Source organism: Tyto alba, unplaced genomic scaffold (genome assembly GCF_018691265.1).
Source record: "Tyto alba isolate M040663 unplaced genomic scaffold, T.alba_DEE_v4.0 Super-Scaffold_10, whole genome shotgun sequence".
Lineage (NCBI taxonomy): Eukaryota > Metazoa > Chordata > Aves > Strigiformes > Tytonidae > Tyto > Tyto alba.
In genome coordinates this window covers 13602004-13620514 of record NW_024881262.1, presented here as the reverse complement: position 1 = coordinate 13620514, position 18511 = coordinate 13602004, and the positions used below count along the sequence as shown (strand labels likewise).

General features: G+C 45.7%; 1 protein-coding gene across 1 annotated transcript; it reads right to left on the bottom strand.

The window, feature by feature from the left end:
* Positions 1–263: 263 nt before the first annotated feature.
* CLDN16 (claudin 16) lies at positions 264–3107 on the bottom strand. The gene is made up of 4 exons (XM_032986833.2): positions 2954–3107; positions 2530–2694; positions 1268–1459; positions 264–931 (listed from the first exon to the last, which is right to left on the bottom strand). The coding sequence occupies exons 1-4, from the start codon at positions 3105–3107 to the stop codon at positions 792–794; spliced, it is 651 nt and encodes a 216-aa protein (XP_032842724.1). The 3' UTR covers positions 264–791.
* Between the last annotated feature and the right edge of the window lie 15404 nt (positions 3108–18511).

Sequence of the window (18511 nt, the reverse complement as noted above, 5' to 3'; positions counted from 1 at the left end):
AAAAAGGGACAATAGATTTTACTAGCATTTATGTTAGTTTCTAGCTGGTGTAGACATATTGTCATGCACAAGGTCATATCTTGGATCTTCACTGTCTTTGTCCAGGCAAAATTTTTACTAAGCAGAAAGAAGCTGGGATTTTCCAGATCTCAGAGAGTCTAGAGCATCTGTGAAGTACATTTTAACACTTACTGAGAAGAACTGTATTTGCAGGGAAGAATGCACCTGAATTTGCAGTATTTCCTCAGTGCAGAGGGTCATGGTCCAAAGAAAGGGCCAGGCATTTAACACAGCTCTTTATCTTCTGCTGAACTCTCCAGCTGCCTTTAAGAGGAGCAGCCTCCCATCCCGGGTGCACAGGGTCCAGATGTTGGCCAGACGATCAGTCCCTCTCTTCACCCGTGTTTTCTGCTTTGTATGTTCTGTCGACACATTGCCAGACACAAAACAGATCCATCTTAGAGGCTGGGGATCTTCATGCTGAATTATCTCAACTTGTGCCAATAGTGTTAAGCCAGATGATGAAAGAGTTTGTGTGGGTTATTTCAGTCTGTGCTTATGCAAGTGGCCTTCAGCACTAAAGACAACAGGAATTCCTGAAGCAAGATCTCCTCAGAGATCATTTTCTAGAAGGAAGGAGGTTTTTTAAGCTCTCATAGTGCAAACATTTTGGCATACCGTACATCCTTGAAATTTAACTTTGTATCTGTATCACAACCACAGGAGATTGGGTCTCTGTGCAATCCACTACAGATAGAAGTTGAGCTCTTTCTGGAGCACTCACCTTCCTCTCACACTCTTGTGTCCACTGCATACATTTTGGCAGTAGCTGTTTGAGAGGATGGTAAATGCACGTTTGTTACGATTGTCCCAGCTGAAGAATAGCCTTTCCTCAAGGAGTAAGCAGAGTGGAGTCTTCCAGAGTTGGTCTCTGTGAGGCACAGGGAGAGAAATAGGATCTGCTAATGAGTGCTTGGTGACTTTCAGCTGCAAAGCCTTGAAATGCAGAGAAAACAACTCCAGGATATGACATAATAACACATTTTATGTCATACTTACACCTCAGCCCCCACCTGAACGCCTTGATATGCTAGTGCCACTGAAATAATATTATTCCTATTTTACAGCTGAAGATATTGCTACTGGGGATGACCAACCATCCTGAAGAGTGTCCCTGAAGTACTTCCCCCACCCTGTGTGCCTGTAGCAGACCCCGAGCAATGGCTCTATCTCTGAACTGTGTTTCAGCCCTGCCACGGTTCCTCACCTCTGAAGAGGTACATGCAGCAGGTGAGCAGGGCCCCGGATAAGAAACAGCCAAGTGACCCTGCCATGCCAAGCCAGCACGACCAGCCAAACTTGTACTGGATGCCCAGAAACACGTTGTGGAAGACCAGAGAGGAGCGCTCCACGTAGACATCAACAGCGTACCACACCGAGCCGGTAATGCCTGGGAGACCTGTGGGACAGGAGGGAGGTACCACACACAGCTCCCAGATGGACCACCTGTACAAAAACTGGAGCTATAGCCTTTTGTCTGCTGCATTAGGTTTTAGGATGGACAGGTTTTGGCCCCTGTTCTGTTTCATCCTGGTCACTTTGGCAGATTCACCCTGGTTCCTACTGATATCAGCTGGAGTGCTGTCTGGCAGAGGCTGCACCTCACAGCTTGGCACTCGCAGACACCATCAGTGCCGGTTGGCAGCACTCAGGTTCCTGCTGTAAAAGGCAGAAAGCTCCTCCCTTCCCAGCTTGTTTATCAATTTGTTGTAAAGTTGCTTCAGGAATTTAATTTTCTAACCTGTTTTGACTTTCAGAAATTTGACAGTGTTTTTCAGACAAACTTTGGGAGGTGAATGGAGGATGATTAAAATAACCTTTCAAAGTGTCTTACATGTGCTCCCAGTGACTGGGGTGAGTTATGTGTTAAATCTGCTTATGCTGAAGCAGAGGTAGATACTCAATATTGGCATAAAGTCAGATGGTATTACTTGGTACCTAGGTGGCTGTCCATTTATTTTTGCATTTAAAATTCTCCCATTGGCTGTAACAGCAAAGCACCTCAGGCAGTCGGGTATTTATCACCTAGGAGGGACAGACATGTTATTATCCTTTTATTAGAGATCAGCTGAAGAGATTTCAGGCTAAGTGACTTGCCCAAGGTAACACAATCTGTGTCAGACCTAGGAACTGAACCAGGGTGCTGGGACTTTCTAGTCCTTCAGCAATTAGATCTCTTTGCCTTATCAACAAAGCTGACTTCTTCACAGTAAAACAGTGGTAAATGGAAGGCAGTCAACTCAGACAAGTCACCTGGTCAATACATGAAATGGAAGCAGATAAACTCAACTATGTGCTCTTAGGGGCAGGCAGTGAACAGAGGAAGATATGTTGCATAAATAAAGATCCTTCCCCCATGTTTATCCTCTAGAAAATCACCAACCCATCTCCCCAAAATAAGAGAAGGCTTTAGAGCTTCCGCCTTTGCTAAAGGGTGTCCCACAGGATGGGGGAGCAGCAGGGAAATACCTGCAATGAGCAACATAACTCCAGACACCAGGCAGATGCGCAGCTTGATGAGCGGCTCATCAGGAAGGAATTTCACACAGTCCAGTCCCAGGACAAGGAAGAGAAATCCAAATCCTGCCAGGATATCGGCTGTGATCATCATGGCTCGAGTCAGCACCAGCTTCACTGCAGGACAAAAGCAGATCATTCTGGTGCACAAGGAACGGAAATGTTGGTAGGTAATAGGATCAGATCCCATGGGAACATTTTTTTCTGGGGTGAAGACTTCTCTAGCTTCCCCTAAGAGTAATACCTCACTGAGAAAAGAAACACAACTCTAGTATGTATGCATACCAAATTATCTGTCACTGAGTAGAATAGATGCATTTTTGTCTACATTCAGGTGCTATCAGCACTTGTAGAAACATCTTTGACTCTTACGTACCAGGGTGCTCGGCGAAGATGGAGTCATACTCATCGCAAGTTTGGATCCCATCAAAAACGTTTGTGACACATTCCCACCACAAGCCACGGCATTTTGTACTCACCTGTGTGTAGAGAAGAGAAAGAAGACTGTAAGTGAACATGTCCACCAACATGGTGGATGGTCAGCTAGGCCCTTCAACAGAAATCCTGGTCCAGTAACGTTGGTGGCAAATTGGAGCTGTTTAGCTTGAAGAAGAAAAAAAGCATTAGGATGGAGAAAAAAAGGCAATGTTTTCTGTGTCCCTACTAATGGTCTTAAATTAGAGCAAAAGAAACTGAAACTAAACATTAGGAAAAAAACCTTCCTATTGGTAAGGATAAAAATTCTGAAAGAATTTTCTAGGAGGAGCTGTGGGGTGGCTGATGGGAGAGATCTAAGAGCAGGTTTGATCGCTCCTTGCCAAATGCTTGTCTAGGCTGAGCTGGGCAGGGCTATGGACTAGATGACCTGAGACTTTGCTGTCCATGCTCCCCTTGCATCATCCTCCCACCAAGAAGGAGCAGCCCAGAGGGGAGCATGACTGGCAGGGCAGGCGCTGCACCAGGAGCTGGACGCCCGTCGTGGGAGGCAGCCGCGGCGTGGCAAAGGAGTGCTTTGCTGCAGAGCCGAGGTGTGGATGTGAGCCCCTCTCCAGACACGCGTGGAGGGCTGCCCCTGAATGACTCAGCCATAAACACCACCTGGAAAATGAGAGGCAACCAGCACTGATCCCAGCCCTGGGGCTCCGGGTGCGCTGCCGGCGATGGGACCATGCGTGCCCGAGCCACACTCATGGCTGAGACATCCAGACTCAGGCAGACGTTGCAGTAGCATCATGGCTAATTGTTTCTGCTGTCCTGAAGCCGTAGATACCATTCCTAGCCCAGCCTTCCATAAATCACTTTAATATGGGAGGTATTTTCATTAACAATGCAAATATGGCAACAAACACCTCTAAAACATTCCTGGAATTGCTCATACAAGGAGCAGAGTTAATGTCAGTGCAGCTTTGGACTCCAGCCTGCCCCGCTGCTGAGACACCCACTGTACTTGATGGAAGAAGAAACTCTCCAGGGTTTCACACAAGGGAAGGGGACTAGGCTTGTTTGGATGACACAATAAATTCAGTTTTCTCACACCGTGTAAATCACAAAGCCGATAATAACATATCTCAGCCACTTAATAAAGTCTCGTTCAGGGTATATTGAAGTCTGTAGCCAAATGTAGTGTTTTCTTCACAATACCCTGTCTGAGCCAAACTGTACACCTTCTCTGTGAGACTGCACTATGCTTAAAAGGTGAGTAAAGATGATTTGCTACTTCAGACTGGCAAAAAAAGATATTATTTTTGTTTGAATTTAAAAAATCTACATGTTTTGTTTCATGAAGATGAAAACTACTTATAATTTCTGAAAATTTTGGGAGAGGTTTAATGAAAAATATCACAAAAAATGGGAAGTGGTGCTGAAAAAACCTGGTTTCATTGATTCTGTGTTTTTGAAGAGAACAGTGTCATGTAAAACAATTTGCTATTTTTACATTAGATTTAAGTTTTTACCATGGCCCTTTTAATCCAGCTGCAGCTCCTCTTCTTTCTTATCTTACCACCTTTCATGCTGTGATTGAAATTAGCATGTTTTTATTAAAATACATTTTGTTCCACTTGTATTTATATAATTTCATGTTCCTCCTAAACCACTGTAGGCTTATTCATACTACTCTGTATTCAGCTAATACTCATTTACTTCCTTCCTTGTTCACATTAGTATAGTTTTTTAAATCTTACAAGCAACATCTTTGTCTAAATTATTTATAAAGAGACTAACAGGATTCCAGGCTTTGTCAGCCTCCAAGCAAAACAGAGGTCTTAAGGTGCAACAGTTGTAATCATGGTTTAGCTTGTGAAACATCCCCCTTCCCAGACTAGAAAAAAATTTTACAAATGTTTCGTATTTCTTGGGGTGTTTCAGTTGCCCCCTACTCCTGCTAGGGCTGAACACGGGCAGAAGCAGGGATCAGCCCATATAAATGTCTCATTGCCTGGTGCAAGAGTGGTGGGAACAGATGAGGGGGAACCCGGGGCTGGCCTGAGCCACAGCTGAGCTATTCTGGTTTCTGTTATCTGTCTCTTAACCTCATTGGCCATCCCTTGCTCCCCTCAGTTTTGTGAGCCCTTTGTCCTTCTGATTGTTAATCTGATCCCAAACCACCCCTGGGCATCTGCCTTTGCACAAACAGCACAGACCCTCAGGCACTGGGGAACTAGCTGATGTAAACCTGAGAGGGGTCAGGGCTGGCTGGGGCATCATGTGGCAGCATGGATTGCTCCATCCCACGGCCAGACCCATGCACCATGTTGGGAGCACTAATTCCCCATCATCTCTTTCCCTCCATAGCAAGTCTCCTCCAGCTTCCCTTGGCCCAACCAAGGGCTCCCTGAGAAGCTAAGCATCACGGCCAAGCTCCTCATCTCCCACTTTGATTACGAAACACATTGCCACTACCTGCTTTCCCTAACACAAGTATGCATGTAAAACATAAACTGCATAATGTTTCTAATATATATATAATTATATGCTATGCATAATGTATAATTAATATTAAAATAATTCTAATGCAAAAAAATGACAGAACAAGCAGACACTTCCCCTTCTGGGGAAAGCACAGAAGACAAACATGTGAGCAATGTTAGTCACAGTGTTTTACCACGCTGTAAAAAGATGCCAACATACAATGATTACAAGCCCAGCACGAGAGTAAAACAGGCAGCGTTTAACAGTAGTGGTAATATTTTTAATCCGCCTGCAACAGGGAGGGACTGTGTACACAATACAGTGCTTGTTGGGAAGCAGATTATGGGGTTTTTCCAGCACAAACTACTGCAAAAATTCACCCAGGCTCGTCTTGATGCTCACATGGAATGCACCAGTTTGAACCACTGTTTTGCCATAACCTGGCTGTTTCTGAAGGGGAGGCGTGGGGCTGTGAGAGCTGAGCACCGGCCAGGGCCCCCACGGCCCCTCCGGAGGCGGCTGCTCCAGGGGCTCCCTGGCCTCTTTCTCCTGGGCGGCTCCTCTCCAGCAGGACCACAGCAAAGGGCTTCATCCTTCCCAGCTGCTGGGGGCCAGGGTCAGAGCCAGGCGACTTTCTATGCTGAAGGATTGAAGTTCCTTTCTCCTGAAGTCAAAGTTGCCTGAATTGCCCTTTTTCCAGCTGAAAACAGGAGTCACTGTGGACTCCACACCTTTCTGGTAGTGGATGGTTTACCCGAATTCCCCTATTTAGAGATGCAGTGAGTCATTAGTGCCATTAAGGAGATCAGATGGTCAAGTATTAAGGCTGGGGGCATTTTTCAAAATTATTTAGTATTCACACTCAGAGCAGGAATGTGAGAGTGGTGGCTGCTAATAACCAAACTGGCTGTTAATGGAGCACTTTGTGACAGCCCAGTGCAGGTGCCTTTGTGCCAAGAAGACAAGGTTACACAGCCTCAGGGTAAGGACTGGATCTTTCCTGGACTCACTCTGCTCAGGAGCTGAGTTTCCCTCTTCTGTTTTTCTTGGAAATAATGGCACATTCTGGGATCCTTTTGGCTTTTCTGAGTATACTGATATCTTCAGCTGACTCCAGGCAATACACAGCCTCCTGAAATGAATCTAAAATACCTCCTAAATTAAGATGATAAATGAAGAGTGATATTCCTGCCAGCATCAGTGAGTGCACATTGTTTTCCCTGAAAAGTGGCTCACTGAGCAGACACACTGACCATCAGCAACATCACATTGGATCTATGACCACCTCAGCATCTACAACCACCTCCCAGGGTGGGACTGGCAGTCAGATTGAGGGAATTTCTTGTGGTATAGAGAAAAAAGGCATTTTTATTGTAATAACTTTTAGCCTTTTCTCAGATAATTCATCACTCGATTAGATGAAGCTAAATGTTGCATTGCAATCACTGAGTGCAGAGGAGGTCTTCTGGTTTCCCATGCTAGATATCAGATAGAAAGTTTCCTCCTGATATATTCAGCCAAACTCTGTCTTGGAAGGTGTTTCATCTTCCTTGCATAAAGTATCCAGTTTACCAGAGAGCAGATTCCCACACTGTGGACCTGTAGCCCTTAAATGGACAGAAAGTGCTGGCTGCTCTGGGAAGAAAAATACAAGTTTGCAGTACTGAGTGCTGGAGAAACATCAACAGTTTGGGGTCTGGAATCTCTGGGGCACAGCTTGCATGCGTGTGGCATTCTGCTGCCTTGTTTGCAATTTACCTTTGTCAATACCCTTCTCTAATATGAAAGTGCTAATGTCTGCACAAGTTCAAGAAGATACTGTTGAGTGCTGAATCTGATGCAAGTCTCCATCCTCCCCATAAATTTCTGCTAGCCCTATAGCTCAATGACTGTTAAGAAAAAGATGTTATAAGCACAGGTGTACACTCTGGAATTTTTCACCAAGAAGTCTGATCTACAGAATTAGAAATATCTCCAAAATATCCATGCAAACTGGAGACACAGGGTAACAGCGCTCAAGTTCATGCACTTTTAAGCCTAGAGCCTCTAGACCTTTCCTGAACTTACTAAGCAAGAGCAGAGTCTGGATAATAAAGTCTGGCTGAGAGAACTACTCAAAGTAACACTTTTTCCCTGTTCTTGCCAGAGTCATTGATTTCATTTTCATCCACTTTCATCCAGCACAACAGGGAAAAAGTACATGAGAGTGGAGCAATGATACCAGGAACCAAACTCTTTCTATGACATGTTTGCTTTGGAGATCAGGCTCTCCTCACCCCGATCTTACCTCCAGGGAATCATCAGCATTCACCATCCAGCAGTCTGTCCAGGTAGATGCTATCAAAAACCCAGTAGAGAAAAAAGCAAAAAAACAGCCCACATACTGGAGGAAAAATCTCATGCCAGCAGATGATCAGCACATCCAGGGGGGTGAGAAAAACAATGCCCGGCTTTTATTCTTAAAGCTGGGGTAGAGGCAGAGAGTCTGTGTCCCAGGTCACCACCACCCTCTTCTAGTGGCCATGAACAACAGAAACTTTTCACTCCTGCAGATGCTATCCGTTAGTGATGGCCACAGAGCAAAGCTCACCTGCAATGGGGACGGGAGGAGGGTGAAAGTGCCCACGGGAGCTGCTGCAGCCAATCCACCCTGCACAGTTAAAGCTTTTGTTATGCCTGGCTGAAGAGAAATGGGATTGTGCAGAAGTGGCATGCAGGTAACTGGAGTCTTGAACTTTCAAGGAAAACAGGTACCATTGCAGGCTTTGGCACAGTAGGGATTAAAAAAGAAAAAAAGAATCAAAACTTGCTCTTTAGGGCAGAAGTTTTGAGCACTGCTAAGGGACACACAGCAGAGCTCTCATGGGTGCACACATGTTTGTTCATGCCTTAGAACTAAATATCTATAAATTGTAATACTGTAGATCCCAGGTCCTTTGGCTACCCTGTTGGTCTGTGACGCACTGATGACCTAGTTCAACGCAGGAAAATCACTGGGAAGGGAAGGAAAAAAGGTAGCAGCCATGGTCCTTCAGAGCCAACACCAACAACCATCCCATCTCAGAGATGGAGATCTGTAACAGTGGAACAGGTTGCCCAGAGAGGTTGTAGATGCCACATCCTTGGAAATATTCAAGGTCAGGTTGGATGAGGCTCTGAGCAACCTGATCTAGTTGAAGATGCCCCTGCTCAGGGTACCCTGTAAGGAGGCTTCTCACCCAGTGCCTCCTCTTACAGTGCCAAGAAACCCAACAAGGATCCAGGGCATCTTCTAGAAGCAGATCTAGATATTCCTCCTATCCCAAAGGTACAAATGCACAGAAACCATCACATCCTCAATGATCTTTATTTTTGAAAAGAGAAGCCATAAAAGACTGGAGACCTGCCTTTAGTGGGCAAGTCTTCAAGACAAGGCTGAGGAGCAGATTCTCACTCTGCTTTCAGCTTTGTTTACAATCTGCTTGCCCAAACTGATGGTGTCTGTCATCTCAGCTGTCACCTCCAGATGGAGCCAATCGGTACTTTTACAGAGTTGCTCAAAGCCTGCTTTGTCTTCCCCAAGATTTCCCTCCAAATACAAGAGCAATGAGAAGTTTATTATTCTTACAATATATAACCCACCTAACTCCTACCATAGCCTCACAAGGCAGTTTTGCAGCCAGAGTTAACAGTCATTTGCCTTGATCCCAGGATCACTCTTCCTCAGAGGTCACACTGCAGAAGATGTCCTCAGCCCATGCTTTGGGAGACACTAGATAGAAAATAAAAGTCCCAGGTCAAAAAGCCAGGGTCTGCAGGACTCTCTGCTGCTTTAGCTTTTCTGCTCTGTTTTCTAATTCCATTAGTAAAAGCTGACAAGAGGAGAACTTTTCTTCTTTCTTCTCTGCCAGATGCATGTCTTGATATGGTTATATGATGCTTTCTGCTGAGTTTTCTGGCAATATAAGGCAAAACCACTCACGGCTTTCTGTGACAAAGATATAGTTGTGTTTCCAGCAGTTCTGACCCACAGGAACAGGGCATCGACCATGCAGGTGCCATAAAGGATAATGACTTTCATTAGTCACATAGATATAGATTTCATTGATATGAGACAGGTAGTGATAATTGCATCATCTTCCTATGCTTGTCTTGCGCTGTATTAACATGGCTGCAACAGTTTTCAAAACAAGGTAACTTAGCCAATTGTTAGTAGTAGTAACTCAGAAAAAGTGGTGTGGTGAGCTCAGAAGGGGCCTGGGAAATCTGAGAGTGCCTTCTACAAACAGAATTAAGTTGTTAGAGGTGGCAAGAGCAGAATTTTACGGTAGATCATTAGCCAGGAGATGTATTATAGTCGTATGGATCTCCCTGCCTTCTCATTCTGTCCTGCACCCAAACAGAAGCCTCTTTCAGAGAGAATAAGCCCGGCTGGGGAGGACAGGGCCATTTTTTCCCATTTGGTGCATGGTGAAAATGTGCCAAATACAAGCATGACTAAGGTAGAAAGCAAAGAGCTCCCAGGTCAATAGCCAGAGTGGTATTTCTGAGCTTTTGTAATGGGCACATCATACTCTCTTCTTCCATCTTAGCACATCAGATGTCTGTTCATGTCAGCCCAAGGAGCAAACTCCACTAACGGATGAAGACAGCATGTCCAGGTGCCAGTACTGCCTGTGCTTCGCTCTGCCTCTTCATAGCCATCACAACAGTCCTGGCACAGTCTTGTTTAGTTTCCGCATGCCCAGCAATTTGTGTTGCTATCCCAGCTCCATTCACCTCCCTGCGTTCACCCTCCCCGCAGGGCAGGGCAGTGCAGGCAAGTGACCCTTCCTAGAGCAGGATGCCAGTGCTTCCCTGGCCGTGAGTCACTGGGGGACGGGAAGTGGCTTCACACCAGCCATTTGCATCTAGCTCAGGGCTCAGGAGCATCCTGGCCTCGGCAGCAGAGCAGGTCAGGATCCTCCAGTTTTCCCTGGTGTGAGACTGCTCCAGAGCATGCAGCACGATGAAGATGGCCTATGATTTTCACCTGACAGAGAGGCTGATCCAATATCTGGCCTTTCTTTAGGTCCATGTCTCCAAACAGTCTCATGGAAACTGCTGGAGTTATTAAAAAGAGTACAATATTCTTATTCAGTAGAACCTGGCAAGGCACATATTTAATATGCTTTATTTAAAATAAGTCAACATCTTTATGAAGCAAAGTCTATAGCAGTTTCTCATACTCTGCTTTCCTAGCTTAGCACAACAGATGTCCCCTCAGCTTTGGAAAACATCTCTCCCAAAATAACCTTCCAAGATATCTTTGTATAGCCTAAAGCCTGTTTGACATGACTCAGTGTAGCTTTCAAATGGATCTGTAGGCTGTACTATATATGCTAACTGTGTCTTATTCTCTTGGCTGACCTAACATTTACAGTACTTTGACACTAACAAAAGCATTAGGGTATCCTAATACTTAATTTTCATAGCTTGGCCATATAGGGCTCTTAAACTATGTGGTATCAATGCAGCATAACTTCACTAATGTAACAACCTTATCACCTTGACTACACACACTCCCAGCTAAGAAACGAACGCACTATGGGTCAATTGCTTTTATTACTCATTAACACAAGGTGGTCTGTGCTGTCAAAGGCAAGTCATCATGTTACAGAGAGTGATAGAAACTACCGCCACTCTTGGGAGGATCATAGCTGGTTTTCATCTGTCTACCTACAAAACCATGATTGTAGCAACGCCCCAATGAGGTCATAGTCCTATGAGCAGCGAAGGGTTGTGTCTTCCCTTTACTTCCACAATGTCTAATATATAGTGTAGCAGAGAACCTTGAGCAAGAGGGAAGCAGTGATGCTGCACATTAATGCATGACATATGGACCTAACTGTAAGAAAGCAAGTAGTCAGTGACGTGACTGTCGTGTTTAGGGCCAGAGGCTTGTCTGATGGGCATGTCTCAGGAGCCAGAGGTGATAAAGAGCTTTAGGAGGGATTTCCCTAAGAGCTCTTCTACTGCCATGGAAGACTCCACAGGCTTGTCTGATCAACCCTTCCCACTCCCCTCTCCTGGTTGTAATGCTCCATTTTCCTACGTCATGCATCACTATCCATGGCTTCTCAGTGTCTTCATCTCTAGAGCAGTGCTCCTCAGCCCTGAGATATGTACACACATGAATCACAGGGCAGTGCACGTACCACTCCAGCCATGCTCATATGGTCACAGAACCCTAGGAATTAGCTTGGAGTTAACTTGGAAACCTCGAGGAAGAGAGTAAGGCTTCGGAGCAGCCTGTGACTTTTCAGGAAAGCAATATATCGGATTAAAAGAAAATAGGAAAGCAAAGGCATTTTCTAGTAGATAGTAGCTTAAAGGATTGGTAAGTGAAAACTCTGTATGTGTGTGTGGGTGTGTGTGTCTGTATGGATACTGTACACATAGGTATGATGTTTGCATACACTCCTTTAAAACAGTTTTTTTTTAATCAATCCAATGCAATTAATAATAAAATAGGCATTTCAGTACAGTCTTTTCAGGCTCCCAAAGTACCATGCAACTTCTCTTCATTACAATAAATTTTGTTTTACAGCTGCCTATCAAATCCCACACCTGAGAAACACATAATCTCAGTGATGTATTACTAACCCCATTTTAGAGCGGGGAAAACTGAGGCACTGACTAAATAGCTTAGATCAAGAGTGAGGAGTCACGGCCCCACTCCTGTTTAACACTGGGCAGCACTCTTTGCATGGGCGTGGTAAGATCCTTATCGGTGAAAACATGCGTGACCACTCAGGAACACACAGTGCTGTCGCTGCATACCAGCTTCACGCAGGCGTGTACAGGCAGAGGAGCTGGGCAGTGGATTAGACACACCTTTTCCCGGCATGTCAGTAGTTCCAGTGAATAGCCCTCGTCCCCAAGCACCCCAGGGGCTGTTGGTACCCTGCCATGTCCTGACAGCGTCATCCTCATCCAAGTGTGTGTTTCCCAGCATGAGCCTGAACTTTCCCGTGCCCTGATGCAAACGTGATAAAATGCGAGTGAAGCACAAGGTCTGTGCCGCTAAGAATAATCGTACAAGGGTGATTACTGAGCTCTTTCCACAGTACCAGAGAAAAGCAAAGGAAGAAAGGTCCTGTGGTGGAAGGGGTTTGCATTGTGTCTGTGCTCCGGTGGCTGCTTCTCAGAAACTCAGCTCACCTTAGCCTAAGTGAGAGGGGCAGTCGTACGTGCTCTTCACCCTGCAGGCTCTCCTGGCTGAAATCCAGCCCCTCTTGTGACTCACTTCACAGGAAACATCCGCTTCAGTCCTCTGTGCCCCTTGCTCCTATTCACCAACCTGCTTATCACAGAGTGATGAAAGACCCTCTAGGAGACTCATTGAGGAGGGGATAAAGGTAACTACTGGGTTAGAAATGCACAGTTTGGTAACAGGATGTTTGATCTGCCATAAAAAGTCAAGGAGGGCAAGAGATGAGGCTTGGAGAAAACAGATGCTGCTGAACAGATTCACAGCCCATGAGCACAGGACAGTTTTGGGACCCAGTTAGTGAGTGTGGGTCAGGTTTGGGTATGGGATCTGTGAGGTGTTACTCTGCAGAGCTCTGGGGCTGCAGCTCTTAAAATCCATGCCTCTCTACCTGCCCATCATCAGTCTCTCACCACACACTTGCTGTCGCCCTCTGTTTAATACCCAGCATCCAAGCTGCACATCAAACATTGCCTGGAGCTGATGCAGAGTGACCCCCAGGTCTGCCCCCCCACAAGGTGCTGTACCCACAACAAGGGCTCTGAGCAGGGCTGGGCTCTGATGAGGAATAAAATCCAACTGCAAACACCCCAAGGACTTGCACAAGGCCACCCTCTTGCTCAGCCCTCTCTGCACAGGGAAGGGCTAGGGCAGGGATGCCTCTGCCCTTGCTGCTGAGCAAACACTAGTGTGAGCAGAGCCCCTCACGGCTCATGTACACCCCATCACCCTCTGCCTTCACCTTGCAGCCAAGCTGTGCTGTAGGGTGGAGGACAAAACCATGGAGGAAGAGGAGGAAGGAAGGGGAAAACCAGCCTAATCCTTGATGGAAAATCCTTGAGGAATGGGGAGACGTGGGCAGAGCTGCAGTCCCAGTGCTGGGACAGGAGACAACAGCGAGGGACTCCAGCATCCAGTGCTCATCTCGGCCAAGGCATTTATATAGGGAGTGTCTTCAGAAGCCTCCTCTCCTGCCTTGTCCTCTCCCCCACATCAGAATCTCTCTGAGCACTAGAAGAGGAGAGCACAGCACATCCTTTCCCTCTTTTTCCTATTCTGTCCCTATTCTGCCCCAGTGGCTATGGTTCATGTAAGGCTCAGTTTCCCTTCCTATTATTTATGGACATGTGCTGTTCCTCGTTGGAGCTCACCCAAAGGAGACCATCCCTTTGCCTGCTTCTGGTTTAGGCTTCATTCTCGCCTTCTTTGTCAACAGGACAGGGTGTGGGCTTACCCGAGTGCTCCCAAATCACCCATCAGCCAAACCTCTGTGTGCATCGGGCTTAAGGAAGACTTTTCATGAGCAGAGAAGACAGATGCAGCTTTGAGAATGAAGAGGGAAGACATATGGAAACACCTCCAGCCTCTGGCCTCCAAACAGATAACTGGAGTTTTAAACTCCCTCTAGGCATTGAAATAATGACCTTGGGTTGCCAATGTGCTCCCCCAGTCCTAACCATAAAGGGTGTGTTAGAAAGTCTGGGGGAGAAGCTCCTTCCCTCATCCTCTGCCTAGCACACACATGCACGCAAAAGCTCTGCTTTCCGTGCAGATGGGTCTTGCACTTAGCAAAGGATTTTCAAGTGTTTCATTTCTACATAGGCACTAGAATAACTGACCACATCTAACGACTTTTTAAAATGTTTGACCCTGTTCTGCACTGGAAAATCCAGTCGTGTGTGTCACAGCAGCAGCTACGGAGTGCTTCAGAAATACCTGGCTCCGGTTTCAGTGTCATAAAGCGGGCTGAGGCATATTGAATATCATCAGTACTTACAAATCCCATCCTACTGCTCTCACTTTGCAGAGACAACTACTTGTTGGAGGACGGCTGTACAGGGTCAGCATATCCATGAGGATGCTGAGCAATTGTTCACCAGTTCTGGCCTGTCATAAGATTTTCTACAGCACAGTAATCTGTGTATCTTGAATTGTTCCAATATCCAAGTACATCCCCAAAAGGTTAGGTCAGATAGATCCCCAGAGGAATTCCTAGCAGTATGTGCAAGCAACTGAGTTCAGCAACCCCAAAAGGGACCTGAAACCTCATGTCCTAGCCTTTATGTTGCCCCTGAACACTCTGATCTACAAATCTTGCAGCAGTTTATGGCAGACCCTTTCTAGGAAGGGCCCAGGATCACTTTATCTTCCCAGCACAGATTATCTGACATGTCATAAGGGCTGAGGAAATGGATAGAGGTTGTGGTCCAGGCATAAAAAAAGTGAGACGTAGATATACCCTGGGATGGGAATCTCTGAGCAATCTCTAAAATGCTGACTATGGCTCGGGCTTTTCCTTGACATGAACGTTGACCCAAAAGCAGACTCACGGGTACTTGCACTTGATGGCGTAGTTGCTCACTCAGTGAGCAACGTAAGTGTTAGTAACTCTGACTTCATGGCAGTAACTTTGTCTTCAGTACTGGCTTAACAGCAGTTCCTGCAGAGGACTTCAGATCTAGTCATCAGGCATCCTATCTTCTTCCTCCTTCTATCTGTTATATCATCCCAATGCCCCCTCCTTCCTTCATCTAATTTCAGGAAGAACCACCTGAGGTTCTTCCAAAGAAGAAAATTTTTCAGTGGTGATCCTGAAGGTAATCAGATTCTTCACTTGTCAATCTCAGGAAATTCATTCTACAACCAGGCCATCAATCTAATACATGAGCACAGATACCATCCATCACTGAGTTCCTGGTAGAGACTTGGTGAGATATGGGTGGAAAGGTGATCCCTGCTATAACTGGTCCCTGGAGGTTCAGAACTAAGACCTTGCAGGCATCAGGAACATGGTGAGAGCAAACTGGATGGCTGGATGCCAAGGGTTAGACCTTTGCAGAGCCCATTCCCTGGAGGAGCTGAGAGATGTTTTCCTAATTGCATTTAGAAAACTCTTCTATGGATGGTACCAGGGATGAATTTTATCTTGTCAGAACCTTGGTGCACATTTCTCATGGCTCAGGCACTGCGTATGACACCCACACACACGTGGATCTGCCTCCCTCTCCATCTCAGTCAGGCCTGGGTCTCACTTATTCTCATTGCTCCCCCTCTCCTGCCCTGGGACACCCCCAGAAGTGCTGGGCTCCCCCTGGCCCTGGTGGCACATGGCCAGGAAAGTGGCCACACTTTGTGGTTAACCCTTCCAACAAGGCTCACTCTCCACCTGCCACTCCACTGTTGAGCCTCTTCCCTAGAGGCCCCAACACATCTGTCCCATCATCTGACACCGTGATTAATTTCATACATTTTGAGAAAGACATTTGCTGATGATATGTCATAGAGCTACCTTCTATCGACAGCAGAAGCAAGTTTAATAACTCCCTGCTTTTCCCACCATTACCTCTCTAGTATTGTGAAACTCATTGTTTCCATTAATTTGATTGTGTCTGACTTTTGTTTTCTATCTGGCCTCTGGTACAGAATGTCCAGTGAAAGAACAATCCTAAAATAGAAAAATCTAAAGCAAAATAAATCCTACCGTATGGGTCAAATCTTGTGGCCTCCATGGGATGGGTTTCATGCCTTGGAATCTCTATCAGAACTTCCAGTATCGCTTTGGAAAACAACACATGAGCGGCCAAATGCAGGACCACCTTTAATTCTCAGCAGCTTGCTGCCTTGCACAGACAAGCCCAGCAATCTGAGAGCTGTGGGTAATGACACACACGGTGCAGCTTTACACATGCCAAAACCACTTGTTTACAGACGGGAATGATTTCAGTGTTTTGGGGCATTCTGAGGGACAGTCTCGGGCCTTGTGGTGATTTGTGGATTGCTGATTCAGGAGAGGAGAAAAAACAAAGGCAACAGGTGAAAAACAAGAATCCGGGAGGGAGACACAATCCCTTCTAGAGTCCTCACTGGAGGGTGGTTTGGAGGAGAAGCCAGGAGTTCAGCCAGCCACCAGCTTCATGCAACTTCAGTGTGTTACATACAAGCACATTTTAACTAGAGCCAGATGAAATCCATTATGTAAAGAGTAGAGGGAAACTACTCCCAAAACTGTAGCGTTATTACAGCCGGTGAGGAAACATGAATGTTTGAATGACTGCAGGAAGAGGGTTGATTATTAGCTTAGTTTATCTCCAGCAGATTAGGAATTTCAGGTCATGTCTGCTGACTAAACACAAGAGAGGTTTCTGGTGTTTCTGACCCCCAACATTTGAGAAGGAATAATTCACACAGCCCATTTAAAATCCAATTTTCACAATATATTCCCTGTATGTAGTCTGTATCAAATAAGTCCAGTCAGTTCCTCTAAGTGATGCTGCCTCCATCAACCACACATTTCAATTCCAAAGAGGAGATCTGAGCTTTCCTCCTGGAAGTGGAGATTTCAATTCAGCTGTGCAAGGTAAAGCTCTGGTTTTGTTGCTATTCACTATCCTGTTGCCTTTTAGAAAATAAGAGTCATTTGGAGGAGGTCTTCTCCACCAAACTTTTTTAAAACTTTGTACTGAATGACAGACCTGCAATAGTGAGCAGATGATGAAGGGTTAAGCTTTCTTTGTGCTGCTGTGCTCTGCAGCCCTAAAAGCTGTGATCTTTGGCTGCTTCAGCTGCTACCATGGTCAAACACAACATCTGCCCCCCACTGCAGACTGGTTTGGACACAATCCTGACTAATCCCAGGGAAGATTTGCAGCCGTCTTAGATCCTTCTGACATCTGGGCAAAGACATCTGGGCGCTGCCTGCAAAACAGTGCATGGAGCTAAGGTTCAGCAGGGGTGTTTCTCCTAGATGGAAGGGGGAGTAAGTGAGAGAGGGAGAAGAAAAAGCAGCATGCAGATAAACTACAAAGTAAGTTTAAGGTTTTTCTAGACAATGTAAACCAGAACTAAATGCATGTGGTCCCACAGTCCGCCCTTTTTCCCCAGAACCTTGGGAACATCAAATTAAACAGCAAGTCATAGGGTTCAAAAGAAACAAGAAGAACTTTCCTGTGAAACTCAGAGTAAAACTGTAAAAATCCTTGCTGCAGAATGCTGCAGGTGCCAGAAATTTCACAAAACAAACAGACAAATTTATGGAGGAAAAATCGAGTGAGCAAAATTGAAGTTGAAAGTACCAGCACTGGCTCAGGATATATTCAGACATGCATCGGGGTGGGCTGTAACACATTTTGGGGTAGTGTTACTATGTGCTTGTGTTATTCCCTGCCACCAGAAACAGTGTTGATTTTCTCTGGCCAGTCCCATTTTCTGGTCAAGATATGGAGCTTGTGTTTTTGCTCTGAAACCAGGATTATACAACTGTGCCTGCTCTGCACACCTGCCCATACTTACAATAACTTATAATCAGAATTAGATGTTTCCCCCTAATACAACAGTTTTAGCTCAACAATGAAATTAGGGCAGCCTGGGAGCCAGATTTAGGGGATGTCAAGACAGAGGATCACATGCGACCCGGTGCTCTCCAAACACAGGCATTGCACAGTGAGACGTTCCCTGAGAAATGTCTAAAAGAGGAAACCAGGCTGCTCACCTGCAAGTCCTGGCAAGTGTTAAAGGTTGTTTTTGCCAGAAAAGGAAACAGGTATCGTTTACTACTCACAGAACAGATCTCTGCTGAGTACGTAAGTGAGGCTGCTCGTCTGACTAACAACACCGAAAGGAGTGATATGACCAAGATGTTAAGCATTTGCTCAGTGCAAGGACTGTTGCACATGAAGACAACTGTCTATATACTAGACAGTTACTGAAATGCCTCTTCTCACTTGATCCTGCTTTTGCAAAGGGCAAAAAATGAAGACTCACATGTTTACTTAAGAACAAGCCAGTCACTAAGGG